At 37.2% G+C, this 24,337-nt stretch overlaps 1 protein-coding gene across 2 annotated transcripts in view; it reads left to right on the plus strand.

Moving 5' to 3' along the window:
• Positions 1–1,826: 1,826 nt before the first annotated feature.
• GOSR1 (golgi SNAP receptor complex member 1) overlaps positions 1,827–24,337 on the plus strand; it is a 50,019-nt gene continuing 27,508 nt past the window's right edge. Inside the window, exons 1-6 of one of the 2 annotated variants that reach the window (XM_004267091.4) lie at positions 1,827–1,936; positions 4,275–4,389; positions 10,105–10,192; positions 10,554–10,661; positions 14,598–14,689; positions 17,953–18,027. In XM_004267091.4, the coding sequence (XP_004267139.1) occupies positions 1,906–1,936; positions 4,275–4,389; positions 10,105–10,192; positions 10,554–10,661; positions 14,598–14,689; positions 17,953–18,027 (509 nt within the window). In that variant the 5' untranslated portion in view covers positions 1,827–1,905. Of the gene's footprint in view, positions 1,937–4,274; positions 4,396–10,104; positions 10,193–10,553; positions 10,662–14,597; positions 14,690–17,952; positions 18,028–24,337 lie in introns of both variants that reach the window. The other variant, XM_012532015.3, reaches the window with a different exon arrangement.

Raw genomic sequence — 24,337 nt, forward strand, 5'->3', positions numbered from 1 at the left:
AGTGGTGACTAAGAGTTTAGAGATGCCTGGTAGCAGAGAGGCCAGGCAAGAGGCAGAGAACCATGCAGAAGCTTTAGGCAGTACCACTGTGTGGCAGGAAATATGAATTCAGCACCTATCAAGGCAGTGGGCACTGGTCAACTTTAAGTTAGGACACTTGAATGGCTACACATTAGAAGTAAGGGCTAGTCAGAAACAGACCAATTTTTATGTAGAATCCCACTTGGTATTAGTCCCATCCCATACTGGAGTAAGCTGATCTGCCCCTACTTGAACTGCCTGCAAGAAGCAGCAAACTGTGCCTGGAGCAAGATACCATCTAGAGCCTCAAATGATTACTACAAATTTTAATCCATAACATATAGCATCCAGTTAAAAGTTACTTTTATTGTCACATCTCAAATGATGAAAGATCAAGAAAAAAATAGAAACAGTCCCACGGGAGTTACAGATTTTTCAGTTATCAATCAGAAACTTTAAAACAATGGCAAGGAATAAATTCAAAAAAGTATAAAACAATGAAGAATTTTTTTTTTTTTGCGGTACGTGGGCCTCTCACTGTTGTGGCCTCTCGCGTTGCGGAGCACAGGCTCCGGACGCGCAGGCTCAGTGGCCATGGCTCACGGGCCCAGCCGCTCCGCGACATGTGGGATCCTTCCGGACCGGGGCACGAACCCATGTCCCCTGCATCGGCAGGCGGACTCTCAACCACTGCGCCACCAGGGAAGCCCCCAAGATGAAGAATTTTAGCAGATAATTAAAATCTATTAAAAATTAAACGGAGGCTTTCATTTCTCAACAAAATGGACTAGATGTATTTCTCTTCTATTCCTCCCACTAAGCACAGCAAAAAACCTCATGCGTTATATATAAAACAAAGAAGACTCAGAAAGGTGGAGAGAAGAAGGCAGACCAGCTAGGAACCTCCAAGGGACCTCCAGCATCCAAGGAACGACACTGTGGTGAGTTCCTTGGTTTTCTTTTTGCCTCATATATCCCATAATAGATGTTGCCTCATATATCCCATAATGGATGCTGGAGAAGCTGGCAACCCAGAAGTGGCACACGGGCTTAGTTGCTCCGCGGCACGTAGGATCTTCCCAGGCCGGGGCTCGAACCCGTTTCCCCTGCATTGGTAGGCAGATTCTTAACCACTGCGCCACCAGGGAAGCCCCAGGTGTGATTTTAAAACCTTTACAAGACGTAAGATTTCTGCATTTCACAAGAACTGGTAAAATGTGGACACGAGCAAACTGTGATAATTTATGTATCTATAAAGAGTGAGTTTGGACAGCTGATTTTAACAGGTTGAGGGGTCAGGATGAGGCACATGGAAGCAGTTAGCACACACTTTTTAGATTTGGCGGCTGGGAAGGAAAGAGGGCTGGGATTCTACCGTAAAGGAAAAGGCGGCCAGTGGAGAAGAGCACATATATCAGAGATGTGGGATAATGGAACACAGGCAGAGGTAGCATGAAGAGGTTGGTCTTGGGAAGAAAAGAGCCTCTGGCTTGGAGAAGAGAAAGAGGCTGGCTGAAGATGCACATTTGAGAGAAGGTGAAGGAAACAGGTAGTTGTGTCTAAGGATAACTTTCTTCTCAGCCTGGGAGGTCCCTGTTGGAGAGGGGATAAGCCCAGCTGAGGGCGATGATGTAGGTTTAGGACGCGGAGAGCGGATACCAACACCAGAAAGGCAGATGTTCAGGGAGTGTCAGGCGCTAAACCTGAAGTTGTCAGTCTCGCTGCTCAAAAGGTGTAAAATGATGAATTGACCGCCAGGTGGCGGTGTCTGTGGAAGCTCACGTATCCCATCGGCCCTGGCGCCAAGCGGAAGAAGGCGTGGAAATGACTCTCTGGCCTGCATCGCCTCTACTCTCCTATCCCGACTGACGTTGGACAACAAAGATGGCGGCAGGAACCAGCAATTACTGGGAAGGTAAGGGGAGACTTCCGTCTGCGTCTCGCCGAGGGGCAGAAGAGCTGAGCGAGGACGGGTCTTGGCGGAGGCAGCAGGGGGAAGAGCCTGTCTTCCGGAGCGGCCGAGTTGACGGGCAGGGCCGGGCTAGTGCGAGCCGCCGGGCCTGGGGGCTGTAGAGACCGTGCGGTCTGGGGAGGGGACTGACCTGAGCGACAGCGGGACCTGGGGCAGGGGTTGGGCAGAGAGGGCTGAGCCGGGACCGAGAGGAAGAGGGTTTGAGTCGCCGGAGGAGAGCTGGGTTGAGGGGGGAGCGGAACTCGGACGAAGGGGGTTGGGTGTGAACTCTGGGAGGAAACGAGTGTTGAGCGAGAATATGCCGAGTCCAGGAGACTGGAGGTATCAGCGCCTTAGAGTTGAGGTAACTGTTGGGCAGTTGAGTAGGAAAAGAGGAAGGAGAAACTTGTCAGTCCGGTCCATCGAGGGAAGTTGTGTGAGCGGAATGTCTCCCTCCTGTTGGGTCTGCTTGGCACCTTCAGGCTGGGACTTCGAGGATTGGGTGTGGAGTCGGGTTTGAAGGCAGAGGAAATAACTTTACCCTCTGCTCTGGAAATCGGTTTTCTTAAAAAGAGAAAGTTGAGAGAACCAGTGTGAGTTGTAATTATTGCATTTGCTTTACCTCTTCTACCAAAAAAAATCTTGTGACTTGACAAGCAAGTTTATTTAATCTGAAAATATGGTTTGATAAAATGGGCTCATGTAAAACTCATTCCTGGACCATGATGATAAGCAGAGATCAGAGAAGGCTGACCTTTTTCTTTCAGTTGTCTCTTTGCTTTACTGCAAAATAGAAACTACTCTCCGAATCCCTTTTCCCTTTTAACCTATTTCCTCTTGCTACCCACCGAAGCCTCTGGAACCCACCACAAATAGCAGTATTGTCACTATCAGCCACTTGGTCTAAAATACTTAATTCTGAGGTCATCCATACTTGCTTGTTATACTTTCAAAATGCTTTTACTTGATGTTTTCTACTATAGAAGACAGTTACTAATTACAGAGAAGCATGCTTATAGTTTAAAACATGTATTAAAACGGTTATTTGAAATGTGTGTGCTAGCTAGAAAATATTTTAAAATTATGTAGAAGTGGCTATTGGTATCTTGAACATTAGTCATTAGGCTATACTTTCTTGAAGCGTCATGCTCTAATAATTATAGCAGCTTATTATTGACAGCCTACTCTGTGCCAGGTGCCTTAAACACATGATTAGTAATGCATAGGAAAACCCTGAAGCTAGGGGTTTAAAAAACAAAAAGCAGAGATTCATAGGTTAAGTAGATTGTGAATAAATCAGAGCCAGTTCTCAGAACTTCAGAACTTTAGGCTGAGCTGAGATTCTAACTGAGGTTTGGTCTCTGAGAAAATGTGCTCCCCTGTATTACCTGCATGCTGCTTCCTACTTCTGGTTGCTGATAAGTATATTGAAATAATGTTTCATATTCTTGTTCCTGAAAGATGAGATCTTTATACTATGCCTTCTGTATTTCAGCCCTTTTATTTTGACCTCTACTTCACCATTAATGAGAGTATTCACATCTAGATATGGGCTTCCTCTCACTCAACCACCTTAGATGCCAAACCATTATACCAATTTCTCTGCATGCTTGTTTGCTTCTGTTCTTTAAAAACTTACACTCTTATTTCTGTTTTACTTATATTTGACCTTGTCGGTAGCACATCGTTTACTGCCAAACTCATCCTCTCCAAATATCTTTCAGTAAGCTTATTGAAAGACAGTTTTTTAAATCTTTGTCAGTGATTTTTTTCTTTACACTCAAGCACTTACTCACTGTACTGTTAAGAATTTCATAAGCTTAATAAAGCTTTGGAACATAAAGAGATAGGAAAATCCTTGTCAAAAACAGTGATGGTTTCTTTCTTATAAAGTTAGCTGGTAAATTGATATAATGCTTGTCATAAACCATACTCGGTTCCTTTGTGATTTGTATTCTCTTCTGTTTTCCCCTGAATTAAAATTAAAAATTTTAGCTGTTGCTATATAAGTAATTTCAGGGATGTTAGAACAGCATTTGTTGTCTAGCTGTCTTTGGGATAAAGCTGAAAATTTGCATTTCCCACTGTTTCTCCCCTTTTTGCCTCATCTGAAGTTTAAATAAGTGACAATTTGCTTTCCTGGGTAGGTGTTTGGTTTGCTTCTTTTAATACTTTTCTTTAAGGGGGACTCTAGATATATGATCATTTTCATAGTTTGTTTTCTTCAGAAAAGTTTTGTGATTTTTATATCTACTGATGGATTTTTTGTGTCTAATTATTTGCTTTTGTAATTTTGTTAAAGATCTCAGGAAACAGGCTCGACAGCTGGAAAATGAGCTTGACCTGAAACTAGTTTCCTTCAGTAAACTATGTACAAGTTACAGTCACAGCAGTGCCCGAGATGGAAGACGCGACAGGTATAGGTACTACCAGATTCTCTCTATTATGCCTTAAACTATATAATGTTTTTGAAGCATTAAAAAAATAAAGTAAAATATATAACTCTGTAACTTGGTCTATTGGTAAATTTTTGGTATTTTATTTTTTGTTTTTGCCTTGTTTTTTAGTGACTTATAAAAATTCTTAAGTCTTGAGATGAACATTTATTTGGGATCCTTAGGCAAAGACTGTGTTGTTGTCAGGAGGAAAATGCTAAGGCTTAAGAGTGAGTTTGCATCAGAAATAAGCCAGTATAAGGAAATGTTGCTTTGCCCACATTGTATTTCTTATATTTTCTGATTGCTAAATGGATCTGAGAGACTACTCAAATGCACAGTATACCTACTGGTATTCTGGTGTTTTAGAGTTAATCTAATGCAGTGTGTATCCTCACTGTTAATGATCGAAGCTCTTTTAAATTTTGGTTCTTTTTTGAGAAACTGGTATACTACTATTTTGAACATATTTAAATGTATTCTTATCTTTGAAACTCACTTTAGACCATCCACTTTGTTTTGAAAAATATTAGGAAATATTTAAGACACTTAGGAAGATATAAAGAATAATATAATGGATCCCCATGTGCCTATCTCCCACTTTAAGAAATAATCATTACCAATTCAGTTGAGGCCCCTGATGGCATCCCATTTTCTCCCTCCGGGTAACCTCCATATATTTTTACTACATATATATTTGTGTTCCTGAACAATTCATAAGAGTTATTTTGCAACTTGCTTTTTTGTGTAACATTATTTTTGAGATTAAGCTATGGATACATTTAACTCTAGTATATTCATTTGCTGCATATAGTATTACATTGTGTGCTTGTATCAGTTTATTCTGTAGATGAGTGTTGTTTCTAATTTTTGCTTATTTTAATAATTTTAAACACAAGAGTGTTCATCATGCCTCAGGTCCTGTTTTTAAGAGCTTTATATAAAGGCTGCTGGGAACATTTTTACTTATTTTACATACCTTCTTGAGGATTGGTGGTAGGTGGGATATTTTTTCAGCTAGTAATAATAAAAACTGAGCTTGGATTTGAAACCAGATCTTTCTATATCCTGAGCCCATGCTCCAAACCTTTCTGTGTACATTCCAACAAAAGTCTTATTTCAGTACTATAGCCAGTGTTGCTTCTTTTTACAAGGTCACATGATTAAAGAATTAAAGATAGCAGGGCCAACATATTGACTTTAGGAGCTAAAAGTAAGCTATTGGCATGTCACATAGCTTTGATTGCAATGCATTGCTTTCGGCTTGCCTTTATTTAACAGGTAAAGAGAATGAGAAATATTCTTTTCTATGAGTAAACTTATTTTATCACTAGAAAGCATTTTTCCTGAATTTAAGTCTCCCATTTGACTACGCCAGTGAGTATACAATTTTAAAACTCCAAACTGTTAAGAGATACGATTACATGATGCTTTTCCTGTGTTCTCTGTGTATCACGATCTTAATTCAGACGCACCTTGTTTTATTGCTCTTTGTTCTATGTGCTTCACAGATATTGCATTTTTTTACAAATTGAAGGTTTCAGCCTTGTGTTTAGAAGTCTGTTGGTGCCATTTTTCCAACAGCATTTGCTCACTTCGTGTATCTGTGTCACATTTGGTAATTCTCGCAACATTTCAAACTTTTTCATTATTAGGATATATTTCTTCTGGTGATTTGTGATCAGTGACCTTTGATGTTACTTTGTAATTGTTTTGGGGCACCACAAACTGCACCCCTATAAGATGACAAAGTTAATTGATAAATGTTATGTGTGTTCTGATTCCTCCGTGGACAGGTCCTTCCCCCATCTCTTTCCCTCTCCTCAGGCCTCCCTATTCCCTGGGACACAACAGTATTGAAATTAGACCAATTAATAACTACAGTGACCTCTAAGTGTTCAAGTGAAAGGAAGAGTTGCACGTCTCTCACTTTAAATTAAAAGCTGGAAATGATTAAGCTTGGTAAGAAAGGCATATTGAAAGTCGAGATCAGTTGAAAGCTAGGCCTGTTGTTCTAAACAACCGAGTTCTGAATGCAAAGGAAAAGTTCTTGAAAGAAATTAAAAAGTGCTACTCCAGTGAACACACGAATGATAAGAGAGTGAAAAGCCTTATTGCTGATATGGAGAAAGTTTGAGTGGTCTGAATAAAAGGTCAAACCAGCCACAACATTCCCTTAAGCCAGGGCCTAATCCAGAGCAAGGCCCTAACTCTTCAATTCTGTGAAGGCTGAGAGAGGTGAGGAAGCTGCAGAAGAAAAGTGTGAAGCTAGTTGAGGTTGATCCAAGAGATTTACGGAAAGAAGCCGTCTCCATAACATAAACGAGCAAGGTGAAGCAGCAAGTGCTGATGCAGAAGCTGCAGCAAGTAATCCAGGAGATGCAGCTAAGGTGATTAATGAAGGTGGCTACACCAAATAGCACATTTTCAGTGTAGACAGAACAGCCTTTTATTGGAAGAAGATGCCACGTAGGACTTTCATAGTTAGAAGTTGATGCCTCAGAGCTTCAAAGGACAGGCTGACTCTCTTGTTAGGGGCTAATGCAGCTGGTGACTTTAAGTTGAAGCCAGTGCTCATTTACCATTCCAAAAATCCTAGGGCCCTTAAGAATTATGCTACATCTACTCTGCCTGTGTTCTATAAATGGAACAACAAAGCCTGGATGTCAGCACATCTGTTTACAACATGGTTTACTGAATATTTTCAGCCCATTGATGAGACCTACTCTCAGGAAAAAAGATTCCTTTCAAAGTATGACTGCACATTGACAATGCACCCAAGAGCTCTGATGGAGATGTACAATGAGATTAATGTTATTTTCATGACTGCTAACACAATGTCCATTCTGTAGCCCATGGATTAAGGAGTAATTTCAACTTTCAAGTCTTATTATTTCAGAAATACATTTCTATGGCTTCCGTAGATAGTGATTCTTCTGATGGATCTGGGCAAAGTCAGTTGAAAATCTTCTGGAAAGGATTCACCATTCTAGATGCCGTTAAGAACATTCATGATTCATGGGACGAGGTCAAAATAACTACATTAACAGGAATTTGGAAGAAGTTGATTCCAAACGTCATGGGTGACTTTGAGGGGTTCAAGACTTAAGTGGAGGAAATAACTACAAATGTGGTGGAAATAGCAAGAGAACTAGAATTAGAAGTGAAGCCTGAAGATGTGACTGAATTGCTGCAGTCTCATGATAAAACTTGCACAGATGAGGCGTTGTTTCCTGTAGATATATAAATTTCTTAAAGGTGAATGGTTTCTTGAGATGGAATCTACTTCCGGTGAAGATGCTATGAAGATCGTTGAAATGACAGCAAAGGATTTAGAATATTACATTAACTTAGTTGATAAAGCAGCAGCAGGGTTTGAGAGGATTGACTCCAATTTTGAAAGAAGTTCTACTGTGGGTAAAATGCTATCAAGTAGCATTGCCTGCCGCAGAGAAATCGTTCACAAAAGGAAGAGTCCATCAGTTCAGCAACATCAGTATTGTCTTGTTTTTTAAAATTGCCCCAGCCGCCCCAGCCTTTAGGACCCGGATCAGTCAGCAGCCATCAACATCAGGGCAGGACTCTCCACCAGCAAAAAGATTACTCACTGAAGGCTCAGATGATGGTTAGCATTTTTTAGCTATAAAGTATTTTTAAATTAAGATAGGTACATTGGTTTTTTAGAATAATACTATTGCAGACTTAATAGATTACAGTAAATTGTAAACGTAACTTTTATATGCACTGGGAAGCCAAAAAATTAGTGTGACTCACTTTATCGAGATACTTGCTTTATTGTGGTGGTCTGGAACTAAACCCACAATATCTCTAAGGTATGCCTGTACTTTTATGACTCCTTTAAAGGGGAAACTATTCAAGAACATTCCCTCAGAAATTCTACAACAAATTGGAAATGAGTTTGTGGAATTACTTCAGCCTCACTGTCCCTTTTAATGAGAAACCTAGAGCCATGAGGACCAAGATCCAATGTGCATTCTAAAGTTTTGTTTGTTGCCCAGGTTGAAAGCACATCATAATGAATAAACTCAGTGACAACCAGAAGTTTCTTTCAGGAGTAATTTTTTTACTTTTTGTATTTTGAGAACTTTATGATCTTATGAATCACCATGTACTTACAAAATGAATTAAATTTAACTGAATCTTAGTATTGTGGAGAGTATGTTTTTGACCTTTTCCCCGGACTCATACCTCCCTGAGAATGGTGAGTGTAGAGATTGCCTCCTCATCCATTCAACAAGTATCTAAAGAGCATCTACTGTGTGCCAAGCACTATTCTCAGTGATAGGCATATATCTGTGAGCAAGACATAGGCAGTTTTCCTCCTGACGGAGCTTATGTTATTGGCCCATTGTTCTTTTCCTTATTTCTGGTAGGGGAGGATCTGTATTAGTAGTATATAGAGCATTTCACGTGGGCATGTTCTGAGATAAGCAGAGAACCTTGGGTTGGCTCTGACACATGATCAAGAATGAGATATTTTAAGGCAAATAACTTAAAATTTTTAAAGAAATAAAAATTTGGACCTAGTTAAACATCCTAAAATAAAAATCCTCCTTATTGGCTATTTCACTGCTTGTTACTATTGCTGTAGATGTGTATGTGGAAAAGGGAAAGAGCTAAGGTAAATTTACCATTAAACTGGTTATTTAATCTTTTCATTTACTGCACCCAAGCAACTGTCACAGGGCAAGAAAAAGTCTTCAGTAAGGTTGGAGAGCATAGTCATTTCCTGGTATTTATCTGTGTTCAGTATAACTAAGATCAGTATTGAGCTGCAGCTGCTCATATGATAGTATATACCACTTGGGACCTGTGGTATATACTATATATATAACATATATATATGGTATATATGAAGGTTAATGGTTTTTCAGAAGAGACAAATGAAACTTTCAAGACATGTGGTTTTAGAATTTGAATTTGTCAAACATAGTTTCACTTGTAAAAAGTTAGGATTGACTATTAAGATTTCAGAAGACAGTTAAATACATTTTTGCAAAGCAAAACAGAAACAATTATGTAGTATAAGTGGAAATGTAAAGGATTGGTATTAAAACTTCCCTGCTGGATGTGGCTATCTGTATTAGACTTAAAGCCAGTTCCTGATTATTTAATAACTATTTATCCAATCTGTGGATTGTTTAAATCTCAATTTTATTTCTTCTTGGAAAGAGTCATAGAAGGAAAAAAGAACTTAAATTAAGGTCTCAGGAACCATATTGAGGTAAAAATTTTAAAGGTTATTCCTCACAGAGCTAACATAATTTGTAATACATTTTATGGCTCTTCTTAGATGCTGTACTACATAGGTCTGCAATTTTATTTCACATAATTTGTTCCTTTAGATACAGCATTTAATTGGGCACTGCCATAGTTTAAGTTACTTTCATTTGGGAAACAGTAAACAAGCATTTAGAATTTCTTTGCATTATTAAGATTGGATGTATTAAAGCTTGGGACAGTCTTACATTCAATTATATTTTATACTGAATTTAATATTTAGGATGTGTGATCTTTATAGAAAAACTTCTATAAAATTATAACTTCTTATGAAACAAAAAGAATGTCTCCGGGGTTCCACTTGACCTCTTTAAGAATAATTACCTTATTATTTTAAGTATATTTTAAAGGATTAGGTTTAAGTAATGGATACTCTTTATTTGAACTTCTCTTCAGCTCTGACACAACACCCCTTTTAAATGGATCAAGCCAAGACAGAATGTTTGAAACTATGGCGATTGAGATTGAACAGCTTTTGGCAAGGGTAAGTACCTTCTGTTAAATGGCTGTTTTGCTAATAACTGTGTACCTGTTAGATATGGTACTAGATTATATTAATGCAGACGTATTTATTGAAATCACCCTTTCATTCAAGGTGTATGCCTCCCCAGGCCACTTGAATTTTGATGACAGCCATTCCCAGGTCCTATGGATGTTATTTTAGCCTTTATGGATTATTTTGGGGAAATACTGAACCCTTGCCTGCTGTCTTCTTGGTTTTGTTTTTGTTTTTTGCTGTTAGCCAGAAAGGCATATACGCATATAATTTACTTTTATCTCTTTACAGTGCTTTCTAAAATATTTTTATTGGTTTTCTTTTTCTTTTTTTTTTTTTTCTGTTTTAGCTTACAGGAGTAAATGATAAAATGGCAGAATATACCAACAGTGCCGGTGTCCCCTCCTTGAATGCAGCATTGATGCATACATTACAGCGACATAGAGACATATTGCAGGTAGTACATTGGGCTTGAGATTTTTATGTTATTATAGGAAGTTTTAGGGTTTTTTTTAACTCTATGAATAGAATGTGTTCACGTGTATGTAGGGGAACAAAGGGAAAAATCTTGTAAGAGGATAAATGCCATGCTATAGAAGTTTGTCCTGTTTTACTTTTTTTTCTTGATATTATAAAATTCTGAAAATGGTTAGCAGCTCTTGCTTTTGCCTGGTAAAATTGAATAATATTCATCAGTAGGTAAGTATACTTCTACTGTGGAAGATCTTGCTAGCTAGCTGAAACAGTGAAATAGCCAGTGGTCACGCATAAGCAGTCATATGGTGGTTTAGAGTATACTTTCATCAAGCTTTGGAGATAACATGGAAGAGAAGTAATTTGCTATATTTAGTGTATTGTTTGAGAAAAATATTAAAAGTATACCAATAAAATGAAAAAACTTTTAAAGATTTACATGGGAGGTGTTAAAAATATAGTGGTACAAATAGGAAGGCAAATTTTTTTTTTTGGCTGCGTTGGGTCTTCGTTGCTGTGCATGGGCTTTCTCTAGTTGCGGCTAGCAGGGGCTACTCTTTGTTGCAGTGCGTGGGCTTCTCATTGCAGTGGCTTCTCTTGTTGCGGAACACAGGCTCTAGGCACACGGGCTTCAGTAGTTGTGGCACATAGGCTCAGTAGTTGTGGCTCGCGGGCTCTACAGTGCAGCCTCAGTAGCTGTGGTGCATGGGCTTAGTTGCTCCGCGGCATGTGGGATTTTCCTGGACCAGGGCTCAAACCTGTGTCCCCTGCATTGGCAGGTGGATTCTTAACCATTGCGCCAACAGGCAAGTCCCCAAATTTTTTAATATTGAAAAAATTCCACCATTTCTAATTTTTAAAACTTGTTAAAAATAGGACTAGAAGGATACTTTATTTACCTAATGCAAAAATGTGTACATCAGATTAAAATCTGTCATAATGCTTAATAATAAAGCACTAAAAGCTTTCCCACTGGAAAAAAGAAAACAAGACAAGGAGGGACTTCCCTGGTGGCTCAGTGGTTAAGGATCCGTGTGCCAATGCAGGGGACATGGGTTCAATCCCTGGTCCAGGAAGATCTGCATGCTGTGGAGCAACTAAGCCCATGTGCCACAACTACTGAGCCTGTGCTCTAGAGTCCGCGAGCCACAACTACTGAGCCTGCATGCCACAGCTACTGAAGCCCATGCGCCTAGAGCCTGTGCTCTGCAACAAGAGAAGCCACCGCAATGAGAAACCTGCACACTGCGACGAAGAGTAGCCCCTGCTCGCGGCAACTGGAGAAAGCCCATGTGCAGCAACAAAGACCCAACACAGCCAAAAGTAAATAACTAAATATATTTGGAAAAAAAAAAAGCAAGACAGGAATACCCACAATCCCCATAGATGTTTAACATTGTTTAGAAGTTCTTGGTTGTTCAGTTACACAATAAAAAGAACAAGATATAAAGACTGAAAAGGGAGACAAAATCTGTATTCTGTGGTAATGATAAGATTATATAGCTAATACAAACCAAGAAAACTAACTAAAAAAAAAAATTGGAAACATTCAGTAAGTTGATGACTTATAAAATTAATATATAAAAGCAAGTAGTTTTCCTACACACAAACAGTAATCTGTTAGAAAGTACAATGGAAGAAACTATTAAAATTTTATGTATAATCTAATAAGAATGTATAGGATTTATATGTATAAAACTCTACTGAGGAACATAAAAGAAGGTTTACTCTGCTTTTTTATTGATTTATTTATTTTTTTGCGGTACGCAGGCCTCTCACTGTTGTGGCCTCTCCTGTTGCGGAGCACAGGCTCCGGACGCGCAGGCTCAGCGGCCATGGCTCACGGGCCTAGCTGCTCCGTGGCGTGTGGGATCTTCCCAGACCGGGGCACGAACCCATGTCCCCTGCTTCGGCAGGCAGACTGTGAACCACTGTGCCACCAGGGAAGCCCTTACTCTGCTTTTGGATGGGATGATTTCTCTCTAAATCAGCCTATATATTGAATCTTATCCCAGTGGAAATAATAGGGGTTTTTGTTTGTTTCATTTTTTAAAAAACAGCAAAATGACACCAAAGTTTATTTGGAATTATAGTTATATAAGAATAACCAAGAAAAAAACCCATGTGAAAATGAAGATAAGTAGTAAAGGATGCCTAATTCTGCCACCTGTTAAAACCTGTTAAGCTAGAATAATAAAACTGTTTGATTCTGGAGAAAAAGTAGATGAATAGAGTAGAGTTCATATATAGACTCAAACATGCATGAAAATTTACTTTCTGATAAAGGCTATTTTGAATCAATGGAAAAAAGAGGGATTATAAAATAAATAAAGCTGTAACAATTTGCTAACTATTTGAGGGGAAAAACCCCTCAATTTCTATCTCATTCCTCCTATCCAGAGTAAATTCCAAATGGATCAAAGATTTATATGTAGAAAAAGAAACAATAAAATTTCAGAGTAAAGCATGGGTGAAATTGTACATTTTGGGGTAGTAAAGGACTTCCCTAAGCAAGACCTGATACCAGAAACTATAATAAATGACTAGTTTGCTTAATATACAGAGATAATAGAAATAAGAAAAAAGCAACCCAGTAGAAAAATGGGCAAAGGATATGAACTTGTTTACAGAAAATGAGTGGCCAAAATCATAAAAATATGGTCAGCCACATTCCCAAATGAAAATATACAAATCAAAATGAGATATGGGAAAAAAATGAGATATGATTTTTCACCTGTCAAGTTAGCAAATATTGAAGCATTTGTAACCCATTGTTGGCAAGAGTGTAGAAAAATGGGCACTCATCCATTTGCTGGGCATGTAAGTTGGTGTAGTCTTTCTAGAAGGCATTTTAACACTATCAAATTCATGTAAGATTCTTTGACCCAGTTATTCTGCTAGGCATTTACCCTTTAAATACATTTAGTTCAATAAAATATATACACAAGAGTGTTTATTGAAGCATTTTTTTAACAGCAAAAAAAAGGCAACTAAAATGTTTATCAGTAGAGAATTTATTAAATTACTATAGTCATAATTTAAAAATTAACTATTAAATATTAAAAAGAACGTAGATTTCAATTTGCTGATATGGAAGGATTACTTCATACTTTATGAACTACAAAAAATAAGGTTGCAGCAGAATATAGTATGATTTCTTTATCATAAATGAAAGAAATAATAAACTCATATATGCAAAAACATATTTCCTGAAAGAAACTGAAAGACAGTGATCATAATATTAAGAACTGTGGAGCAAGATGGTTTTTACTTCTGTTCTTTTTGGTACTCTTTTAGTTCATGGTACCCCATGTTCATGTATTATTTTTGTTTTTAAAGGGCTCTCTGGGAGGTGGCATTATGTTTTTTATCTTTTTTATATACTGATCTGAATTTTTTAAAGTAATGAATACTCCTTAGCAACAAAAATATGGTAGAAAAAGAAAGGAAAATATTTAAAATTATTTTATTCTTTATAGCTCTCTTCTGTTCTTCTTTTGATTAGTTTAGGAATTAAATTTCTGCAGGAGTTCCAAAAAGGTGAAATTTGAAAATAAGCCCCATTGGGTACACTGATGAGTAGAAGGAGCCTCTTAAGTTTTATCCTAGGCTATTTGAAGTCATGTTATCTGAGAATTATTTTTTCTTTACAATTCTGCCCCATAAGACAAGGTACTAGGGGATACAAAGGATAGTGATTTAGTGGCACTGTTCCCCTACCTCCAAATTGTTTTCATTTGAAAGAAGTTGGTCACTCTTCAGGAAAGTGATTATAATGTTATTTTTACCTCTTGGCAATTTGATTTCTTAAATAGCAGTTTTCTGGGCAGAAATTTGTAATATAACAATACATAACTGGCTCAATAAGGTGAAAATTTATAGTTAGCTAGTGTTGATTCTAGATGTTGATTGATTGCAGGATTATACACATGAATTCCATAAAACCAAAGCAAACTTTGTGGCAATACGGGAAAGGGAGAATCTCATGGGATCAGTACGAAAGGATATTGAGTAAGTTACCTTTTATATTTTTTCGTAGGATGTTTATTCAGAATCAGATTTAGAGTATATCCATGATTAATAGCAAATTGAGTGGCAGAACCATGGTTTAGATTTCAAGGTTTCTAATTCCCATTTCACTGTTCTTTAAACATTGCTGCTCCAGTATAGTCCTAATCTACTTTGCTGTCTTATCTCCAGTTTCCCCTAGTTTTATCATTGGCTCCTGCCAACCTTGACTTTCCTGTCTTAATTCAAAGTCCAGTTTAGATGATGTCTTGGTGAGTTCTTCTCTGATCTCCTACCACCCACCTTAAGCATTATAACGTTACCAATAAATGAAGCTGTCCGTGTTTCCCTTCCTGATTACTGTCTATCCCCCTACCCTCTCCCTTGCCCCAACAATTACATATCAATACTTAGGTAGCTATCAAAGTAGCCTTTACTTCCCTGGAATCTGAAATCTGTTTTTTCCAGATTTCATACAGACTCATAACTTTAGTCAAATTATTTAAAGACTCCCAACATTTTTATGCTGCTCTTAAGCCATAATTTTAAAAATGTAATATTTTCTTCCATTCCTTTACCTCACCTTTAATAATATATTCTAGCATTTTATACACATTTTCAAAATGTTTTTCACAGCTGTACATGACTGACAGGGTTAAATCCATTGGGCATCTAATTAAAGCTGCAGACTTTCCACTTTTGGACCATCTGTTGATGGCTATCATTGTCTCACTTGTGATAAGCTTAAGTTTCATAAGTATGATACTTATGTTTCATGAACTATGATGTGTACTACCATCTCATGAACTGATATATATCATGTGTACTCTGATAAATATTTTCTTAGAGTTCCTTTATTTTGTTGTAACAGTAAGACAGTTTTGCAGGAGAGATCATTTAATATTCATCCCATGCAAAATTTTTGTCCAAAACTCTAAACCAGGATTATCCAGTCACCAGTTGTGTTTCTACCTCCAGAAATTATCTTGGAAAATTAATGTTTATTGTTTGTCTGTGTTTTATCTGTGTTTCTTATATTTAGTCATATGTACTTTGTATAACATATAGGAGTGAAAAAAATGAAACATTTTTGCCATATTAGGAATTTTGGAATATTTTTAGTTCTCTGGCACATATATAAGTCTTGTGTCTGTTTTCTGTATAGTCTATTTACATAGGTATTTTAAAGAATGCGTTGAGAATCAGTGTAGCGGACAGCCTTTGATGTGTAGGCTTTTAACTACCATTCAGTTTGTGGGAATTGTTAGACTACATTCCAATGTAATAACTTGTTTTCTAAAAGATGATCATAAAAGAAACATGTTCATCCATTTACTAAACTATTTCCTGATTACCAACCATGAGTAAGATAATATGTCAGTCACAGTAGAAGGTAGAAATGAAAAGATCAACATGGCCCTCTAGATGCTAGAGGGGAGTAAGGCACATACTCAAATTAATATAATACATGGCAGAATATGATTAGTGAAATGAGATATAGTAGTAATAACTGACATTTAAGAATTTTTTCTGCAGTTACACACTGCTTTTTCATATATTCTCTCTTTTTTGGCCTCATATAATCTTTGGGTATAGATATAAATTATTAGTCCCATTTTATAAAACTAGGTATTAAGAGTTATCTAAGGTTAACTGGCTAGTCATCAGTCTTCCAAGTCCAGTGTGTTCTTGGTTATATCATGCTGCTTTTCCTGGTGTTTTCTTTCCCACTGCGCTTTGCACATCAGCCCTACTCTCAGCTAGTGATTCAGTTTTACCAGCATGACCCTCTTTTGTCTTACTGCGGTGTATGTGCAGTTACTTAAATTTTTTATTTTGTTCTTGATACTTTGTAAGTAAGGAACTGAAACGTGTGTTGATAGTAATGATACAAAGCGTTTTCTAGTAAATTGTAATGAACTTAAGACCAGGATAGAAATCCTTAAGTATGCCACAACTGGCAGATCTTTAGCTTCCTTTTTGTGTTCCTTAGACTTCAGTTGATGGACTGCATGTATCATTGTGAAGGGAAACATTCCATTTCAATAGCTTCCCCTCCCCATGTGCTGTGTAGTAATCAGTCCAAAGTAGTATTCCCGGACTTCCCTGGTGGCGCAGTGGTTAAGAATCTGCCTGCCGATGCAGGGGACACGGGTTCGAGCCCTGGTCCGGGAAGATCCCACATGCAGCGGAACAGCCAAGCCCAAGAGCCACAACTACTGAAGCCCGTGCATCTAGAGCCCGAGCACGGCAACGAAGAGTAGCCTCCGCTCACTGCAGCTAGAGAAAGCCCGTGCGCAGCAACGAAGACCCAATGCGTCCAAAAATAAAACAAACCAAAAAAAACCCCAACAAAGTATTATTCCCACTTGGGGAAAATAAAGATATAGGAGATAATAGACAAAGAAAGGAAAAGTAATGGCTTTAAAGGCCTCTCCTTTCCTCATCTTTTACAGTATCCTCCCAAACCTTACTCTTCAAGATGGACAATGCAAAGTTTTCTGAAGACACTCTGTTCTTCCACACCTCATGATGCTGCACACGCTCTCCTTCCTTCCTGGAATAATCTTCCACTTTTTATAACTAAATTATCACTCGTTCTACAGGGTACCCTTTGAGGATTTTCTCTCTTTAAGAATGTTTCTGTATTTCTCATAGTCTCTCTAATCTACCCCCTGCCCTATAGAAATGACTACTCTCTTCTTTTGTATATAACTATTATCATAATAGTTCCTATTACACTGAATCACAATTATATAATTTATGTACCTCTCTAAACTCTCTATGACCAACTTGTGGCTAGGTAGCATGTTTTACTGTTATAATGTCTGGTACCTCACAAATGTTGAATAAATATTTGCTGAGTTAATGAATAAACGAATGAATGTATATTCTCTTTTCATGTACTTTTAGTGAGTTGGAATTTTTGGCAACTGATACAAAATAAACACTTTTAGAAGAGTTATTAATAAATGTATATAAAATCAAAAAAAGGAAAAAGTAAGATTTTTGTTTAAGAATGTTGGATTATTTTGGTGAAAAATAATAAAGTCTTAGGCCTAAGTTAGAGAGCCAGTCATATTTATCTATTTATGATAGATGCTATTTTTAGAAGGAAATGAAAAGGATTATACATTATAATTGTTTATTCAAAACTATGGAGAGGCTCAATTTGTCCACTTTGGATATTACTTGAGTCAATCATTTAATCCTTTTTTATAACATGTACCAAAAATGTTCTTAAGTTTTCTTTATTTTTGTTCTAGGTCATATAAAAGTGGGTCTGGAGTAAACAACAGAAGAACTGAACTATTTTTGAAAGAACATGACCACCTTCGAAAGTAGGTATTATTGAAAATATGCATACTATATAGTACCTACTTATTTATTCACATATATAGCAAACATTTTATGGTGTTTATTATAGTAAGTGCTTTATCAATGCTAATTCATTTAATTCTTCTACTGATCCTATTGGGTAGAAATAGAATTGCAACTGTTCTGACCATAATTAGGAACAATATGATGCTATCAGATATACAAAATATGCATTCATTACTTGTTACCTGTAATATGTCTTTTATTGCCTTAATGTTTGTTTTCTTTAGTGAGTCTATTGCTGTAATACTTTGTCCACTACTATAGATTACTGGTAATAATAATAGTAATAATATTGATACTGACTTATGTTTGAATGGCCTGATACCACTTATATATGTCAAGAAGCTTTACAAAGGGTAATTGGCCATACATCAAATTCAAAGAAAATATCTTATCTCCCAAGAACTCAGAAGAAAATACCTAAAAACTTGGATGAACGAGATACACACACACACACACACACACACACACATATAAAAACAAGCCACCATACTCTATCCCTGCTTTATCTATTTTCCTTCTGAAATACACTGGTTTCTTTAATTACTTTCTTTGTATTTTGTTATAGAACTTAAGGATCAGAAAATTACTTCTCTCTCTGAGCTCAGCCTCTAAGCACTTGAGCAGCTAATATCCATGATAGTTAAATGATATGAATTATGTTGATATTTGCTGCTGAATGTCATAAATTAGTCATGTCCATATGCGCTTAATGTGCTGTTCAATTTGTTTTTCTTTAAAGATTACCACTTTAAATATGAGCTGTTGAAATCAGAACATGGAAAGATCAAGACCTTTTTAGTAGAAGTCTGAGTGCTTCTAGTGTCAGAAAGTTATTTCTTAAAATGTTAAATATTATTGATTGGCACAAGGGGGCAGCCTTTCCTAGAGTATGTTTAGTTTATAGTTATTTATAGCTTTGGTAGTTCTTTTTGTATTTGATAGAGACCACCATAAAAAGAATTTTGCGTTATATCGAAAACTATATTAATATATTCTTGGGGTACAGAGTAATTTAAGGAATAAGATACTCAAGTAGCATAAAAATAAATATTAGCTTGCATTAACATTTTTATATTTATCAACCCCAAAAGAAGTTAAACAGAAATGCAATAGTTTAATTACTTTAAGGATGTTTTGATGCTGAAAAGAGTATACCAGAGTTATTATATAAATTGATATTCTTTATTTCATTATTTCAGAACATATTGTTTATTATAAATTTTATATGAAAAATTTTAGTTTTGCATTCATTTTAGTAATTCAGAGAAAACCCTTCAGGAGTTTAATATTGTCCATTTTACAGGAAAATAAATATAATAGTTCAGGGGCACACAGCTTAAGTAATTTGTTTAGGGTTATAAAAATGATAAGAAAATTGGCAATCAAAAGGTATTTACCATTTTGTTTCCCAGGTGATTTTATGTATGATATACTTTACATATATTCCTTTCAGCATTCTTGTGAGAAGTTAGTATGTGCTTACTCCGTACAGAGAGAAACTGAGGCAGGATGAAGTTGAGTGAAACATGAGCTGATAAATGAGGGGAATTGTTAACACTAAGGCTTAATCTCAATAACAAGAGTTTAGTCATTGCTTTCAGTATTAAAGCACAGAGCTTCCAAATATGTTTTAGAAAAATCAATATTTTGTGTAAATTACAAATACTTGTGAAGTAATAAAATAATAAAAAATTATGGACTAACATATATACAAAGTAATAATGATATGAAAAAGTTTCTCTTTTTCAATGTTGTCTCTCTTTCATTTGCTAAGTGCTTTGAGGAAGAATTTTTTTAGAATAACTTTTTAACGTAAAAGCTATACGTACTTTTTATAGTACTCATTTTAGAAAGTATGAATAATAATTCAGCAACACAGAAAAGACAGTTTGAAACACTTATCAGTACAGATGCGATACCATTTTTTACTCATCAGTAGGTTGTGAGCCTTCTCCCATGTTATTTGACAATTTTTGTTGTTTGTTTTTGAATAGTTCTTTTAACTTTTAATAGTCTACATATCCTATAATACAGATAAACCATAATTCATGTAACCTAATGAGTGTTGGCCTTTTGGATTATTTCTAGTTTTTATTATTGTACATACTGAAGTCTTTGCATATATCCATAATTATTTCCTTATGATAAATTCCTAGAATTGGCATTGTAGGATTAAAAAATACATTCATTTTTAAAGCTTTTGATTTAGTATTGTCAAAATTCCCTCTAAATTTTTGCTACTTTAGAGTCCCATTAGTAGCATATTCTGCCAATGCTCTCAGGAACAGTTACTTGATTTTTTTCTAACTCATGCCATGAAGATAGGCGAAAATTCTCAGGCAATAGATTTTTTTTTTTAAATAAGAAATATATTTTCATTAGAGAAAACATAGGTCAAACAGCCAAGCACAAGAAGCATAGGTGGTCCAGTGGTTAAGACGTGAGCTCTCACTGCCGTGGGCCCAGGTATGATCCCTGGTCCAGGAACTAAGATCCCACAAGCCACATGGAGTGGCAAAAAAAATTTTTAAAAAAAAAGAAGAAGAAGAAGTAATAGTTAAATTAACCTAAAAGTGAAATGGACAGCAAGAGATTATGTATTGCAGCAAGACCATTTGTAATGAAGAGGCCAGATTTGCTGTTAGGGTACTTTTTAGTTTGATCTTTCATGAATAAAGGTGTTTTTTCTTTTAAACTACTCAGTAACTCAGGTAACTCATTTGATTTTGCGCAGTAGGGTCATACTTTTTATGGCAAAAAGCATATTTACATTTTTATTTGATTCTTCATAAAATATTTTTTCATGTTAATGTAAATTTCTACAACTTGCTTCGAAAGTCCATATTTTTGGGCTTCCCTGGTGGCGCAGTGGTTGAGAGTCCGCCTGCCGATGCAGGGGATGCGGGTTCGTGCCCCAGTCCGGGAAGATCCCACATGCCACGGAGCGGCTAGGCCCGTGAGCCATGGCTGCTGAGCCTGTGCGTCCGGAGCCTGTGCTCCACAACGGGAGAGACCACAACAGTGAGAGGCCCACGTAACAGGAAAAAAAAAAAAAAAAAAATCCATATTTTTGTCTTGAAAAAGAGTAAAGCAGTTTTTATAAATGAATGGTAAACTTTATTAAAAAAAACTGACTTGGTAATGAATTGCTTTTAAAGCTCTTCTTAATATTCTTTTTGTCTAAAAATAAATGTTGTTATCTTATAGCAGTTTATCTTAGAGAAGATAGTCATTTCTCTTCCTATTTGGTGGATAAGCTAGCTTTCATTGTTTTTTTTAAGATTTAATTTTATTTATTCTTGGCTGCATTGGGTCTTTGTTGCTGCACGTGGGCTTTCTCTAGTTGGCAGCGAGTGGGGACTACTCTTCATTGCGGTGCGCTGGCTTCTCATTGCAGTGGCTTCTTTTGTTGGAGAGCACGGGCTCTACGTGCTCAGGCTTCAGTAGTTGTGGCTCACGGGCTCAGTAGTTCTTGCTCGTGGGCTCTAGAGCGCAGGCTCAGTAGTTGTGGCACACGGGTTTAGTTGCTCCGCGGCATGTGGGATCTTCCCTGACCAGGGATCTAACGTGTCCCCTGCATTGGCAGGCGAATTCTTATCCACTGCGCCACCAGGGAAGTCCCTAGCTTTTTTTTTTTTTAACTTGCCTTTCCCTGAGTCTCAGTATGTCAGAAGAAAATGCTGGCTTTGAATGAGTGTCAAGCTTGTAGCTGTTTGTGTTTTGCTGTACTGTGGATGCATTCCTGTGGGCTCTTTGGTTGCTGTTTAGATTAATTTCCTTTATATGTTTGTTCTCTTTCATTGCTCCCTTATATTTTCCTTTTTGAAAGGAGTATCTGAGTTAGTTTAAAGGGTGTGGGGCTGATTGTATTATTGCTGTTTTTACAGCTTTTTCTTTAGAAGAATTTTGTCATTTTGAATAAAACATGTCTTCCACATTTACCTTAATGAAGTTGACAAATTTCAGAGTAGTGGTGAGAAACTTGGATTAGGACATAAGTATACACAAATAGAACGAGCCTAGCCTCTTGCTGGACTTCTTTACTGCCAGTGATCATCACCTCCACGTGAAAATTAGCCACCTTTTACCAAGGCTCCTGCCTCCATCTTCTCATCTGTGATTCTATCACTTCAAAAATCTTCAACTCTAACATTTCACTCTGACCAACACAGTTTATTCTTCCAAGACTATCTGCAGCTTCACTAGCTTCTCTTTTATATTTTTCTTCTTACCTTTAACCTCTCCTACCCTCGCTAGCTTGGATCTCATAGTTGATCAACTGAAATATTCCCAACATTTGGCCTTTTCTGTGCTCCTGTCTTTTTCTGTACCCTAGTAAAATGCCAACCCGATCCACAGTCTACTGTTCTACTCCTCTATTTAAGGGTTAAAGAGAAAGCACCCAATATACCCAAAAGCACCTCTATTTAAGGGTTAAAGAGAAAGCACCCAATCTAAAAATTTAGATTCATTATTTCCAACCTCGTCTGAGTATTCAGCATTGCCCAGTACCTTTTGCTTGCTTGATCCAGTTTACTTGTCTCTCTCATTCTTTTCAAGAAATTTACCAGGACTTCCCTGGTGGTCCAGTGGTTAGGACTCTGCGCTTCCAATGCAGGGGGCACGGGTTCGATCCCTGGTCAGAGAACTAAGATCCCACATGCCACAGCGTGGCCAAAAGAGAGGTCCTTAGCTCCTACTTCATTGAATTTTTAAGGTTCTTTCTCCTTAGTACAAATTCACATACAGGAATACCCTTCTTTACCCCTTTCCTGTAGTTTTTAGAGGACTAGTTTTTTTCCTGGGAAGGCTAATACATCCGTCTGGCTTCTATCTCTGTCCTTACCTGCTACCTCAGCTATTTTACTCTTCAGTCATCTTCTATACTGGCTCTGTCTCTCTAGTTTATGGATACACTTGCTGTCTCTGTGTCAGTACTCATTTCCTCCTTAGCCTATTGACTTCTTCCCTCACAGTCTACTGAGCATGTTGTCACTGGGGACATCAATGAGCTCCTGAAGGCCAAATCTAATATTGTTTGACTGCTCTGCCTCACTTGATACTCTTAATCTCTTCCCTCCTTGAAAACCTAGGCCACTGTAACACTGAAATTTACTGGTTCTCCACTTGCCTTTCTTACTACTCTTTGTTTCCTTCCTGGCTGCCTTCTGATGTAGCCTCAGAATCCTTTACATAGTGTTCTCCAGGCAGAAATTAATTAGAGCTAATCCACCAAGTGAAACTTATTTGTCGTCTACCCTCTCACATTAGCCCAGTTATTTGTCGTTGACATGCATCATAACAACAATTCCTCCTCCCCAGAGATGGCAGCTATAAAGAAGACCTAGCAAAGAGAAATTGAAAGAAATTGAAATTTTCATTCAAAAATTTATAGGAAAAGCAACTGGTGAGATTTTTTTTTTTTTTTTTTGCGGTACGCGGGGCTCTCACTGTTGTGGCCTCTCCCGTTGTGGAGCACAGGCTCCGGACGCGCAGGCTCAGTGGCCATGGCTCACGGGCCCAGCCACTCCGCGGCATGTGGGATCCTCCTGGACCGGGGCACGAACCCATGTCCCCTGCATCGGCAGGTGAACTCTCAACCACTGCACCACCAGGGAAGCCCAACTGGTGAGATTTTTATATTGCCAAGAATAATAAAATTAATGAGAGAGTTGAAGAAAGAGGAACAAATTCTGAAGTTATATAGACCCAGCTAAGAAGGTAAGCTGAGGACTTTCATCCATACTTAGAGGCTCTGTTTGTTTTCATGGAAGTACTCTGATTTGTGGGAATGGCATGATTACAACTGGAATTGCAGACTGGTTATATTGAGCACATCACCTTAAAAATTCTTGACATTTTAAACAGACCTTTGGCAGTATTTCAAAGTAGTCAAAATATTTAAAATATTACATAATATGTCGGTTTCTAAATTATCATTTCATTTAGTTGGATCACATCGTAAGAACATATAAATAGACATTTTAGTTTTTCCTCTTTATTAACTCGCCACTGTTATCTTGACTAAGATACCTTAATGGATTTATTCCTTAAATTGGTATAATAGATAGGGAATGGGTTTTGAAGCCAAACAGATCTGAGTTTAAATCCTGGTGTGAACTGTAAATTTGGGGGCAAGGGCCTTAAACCCTCTGACTCTCTACTGTCTTAAATGGGGAAAATTGAATTCTTACTTTGCACAGTGTTAAAACACTTAAAATTAGAGATAATGTGTAAAGGTTTTGCCTAGTACAGTGTCTGACATGT

This window comes from Orcinus orca, chromosome 19 (assembly GCF_937001465.1).
Source record: "Orcinus orca chromosome 19, mOrcOrc1.1, whole genome shotgun sequence".
NCBI lineage: Eukaryota > Metazoa > Chordata > Mammalia > Artiodactyla > Delphinidae > Orcinus > Orcinus orca.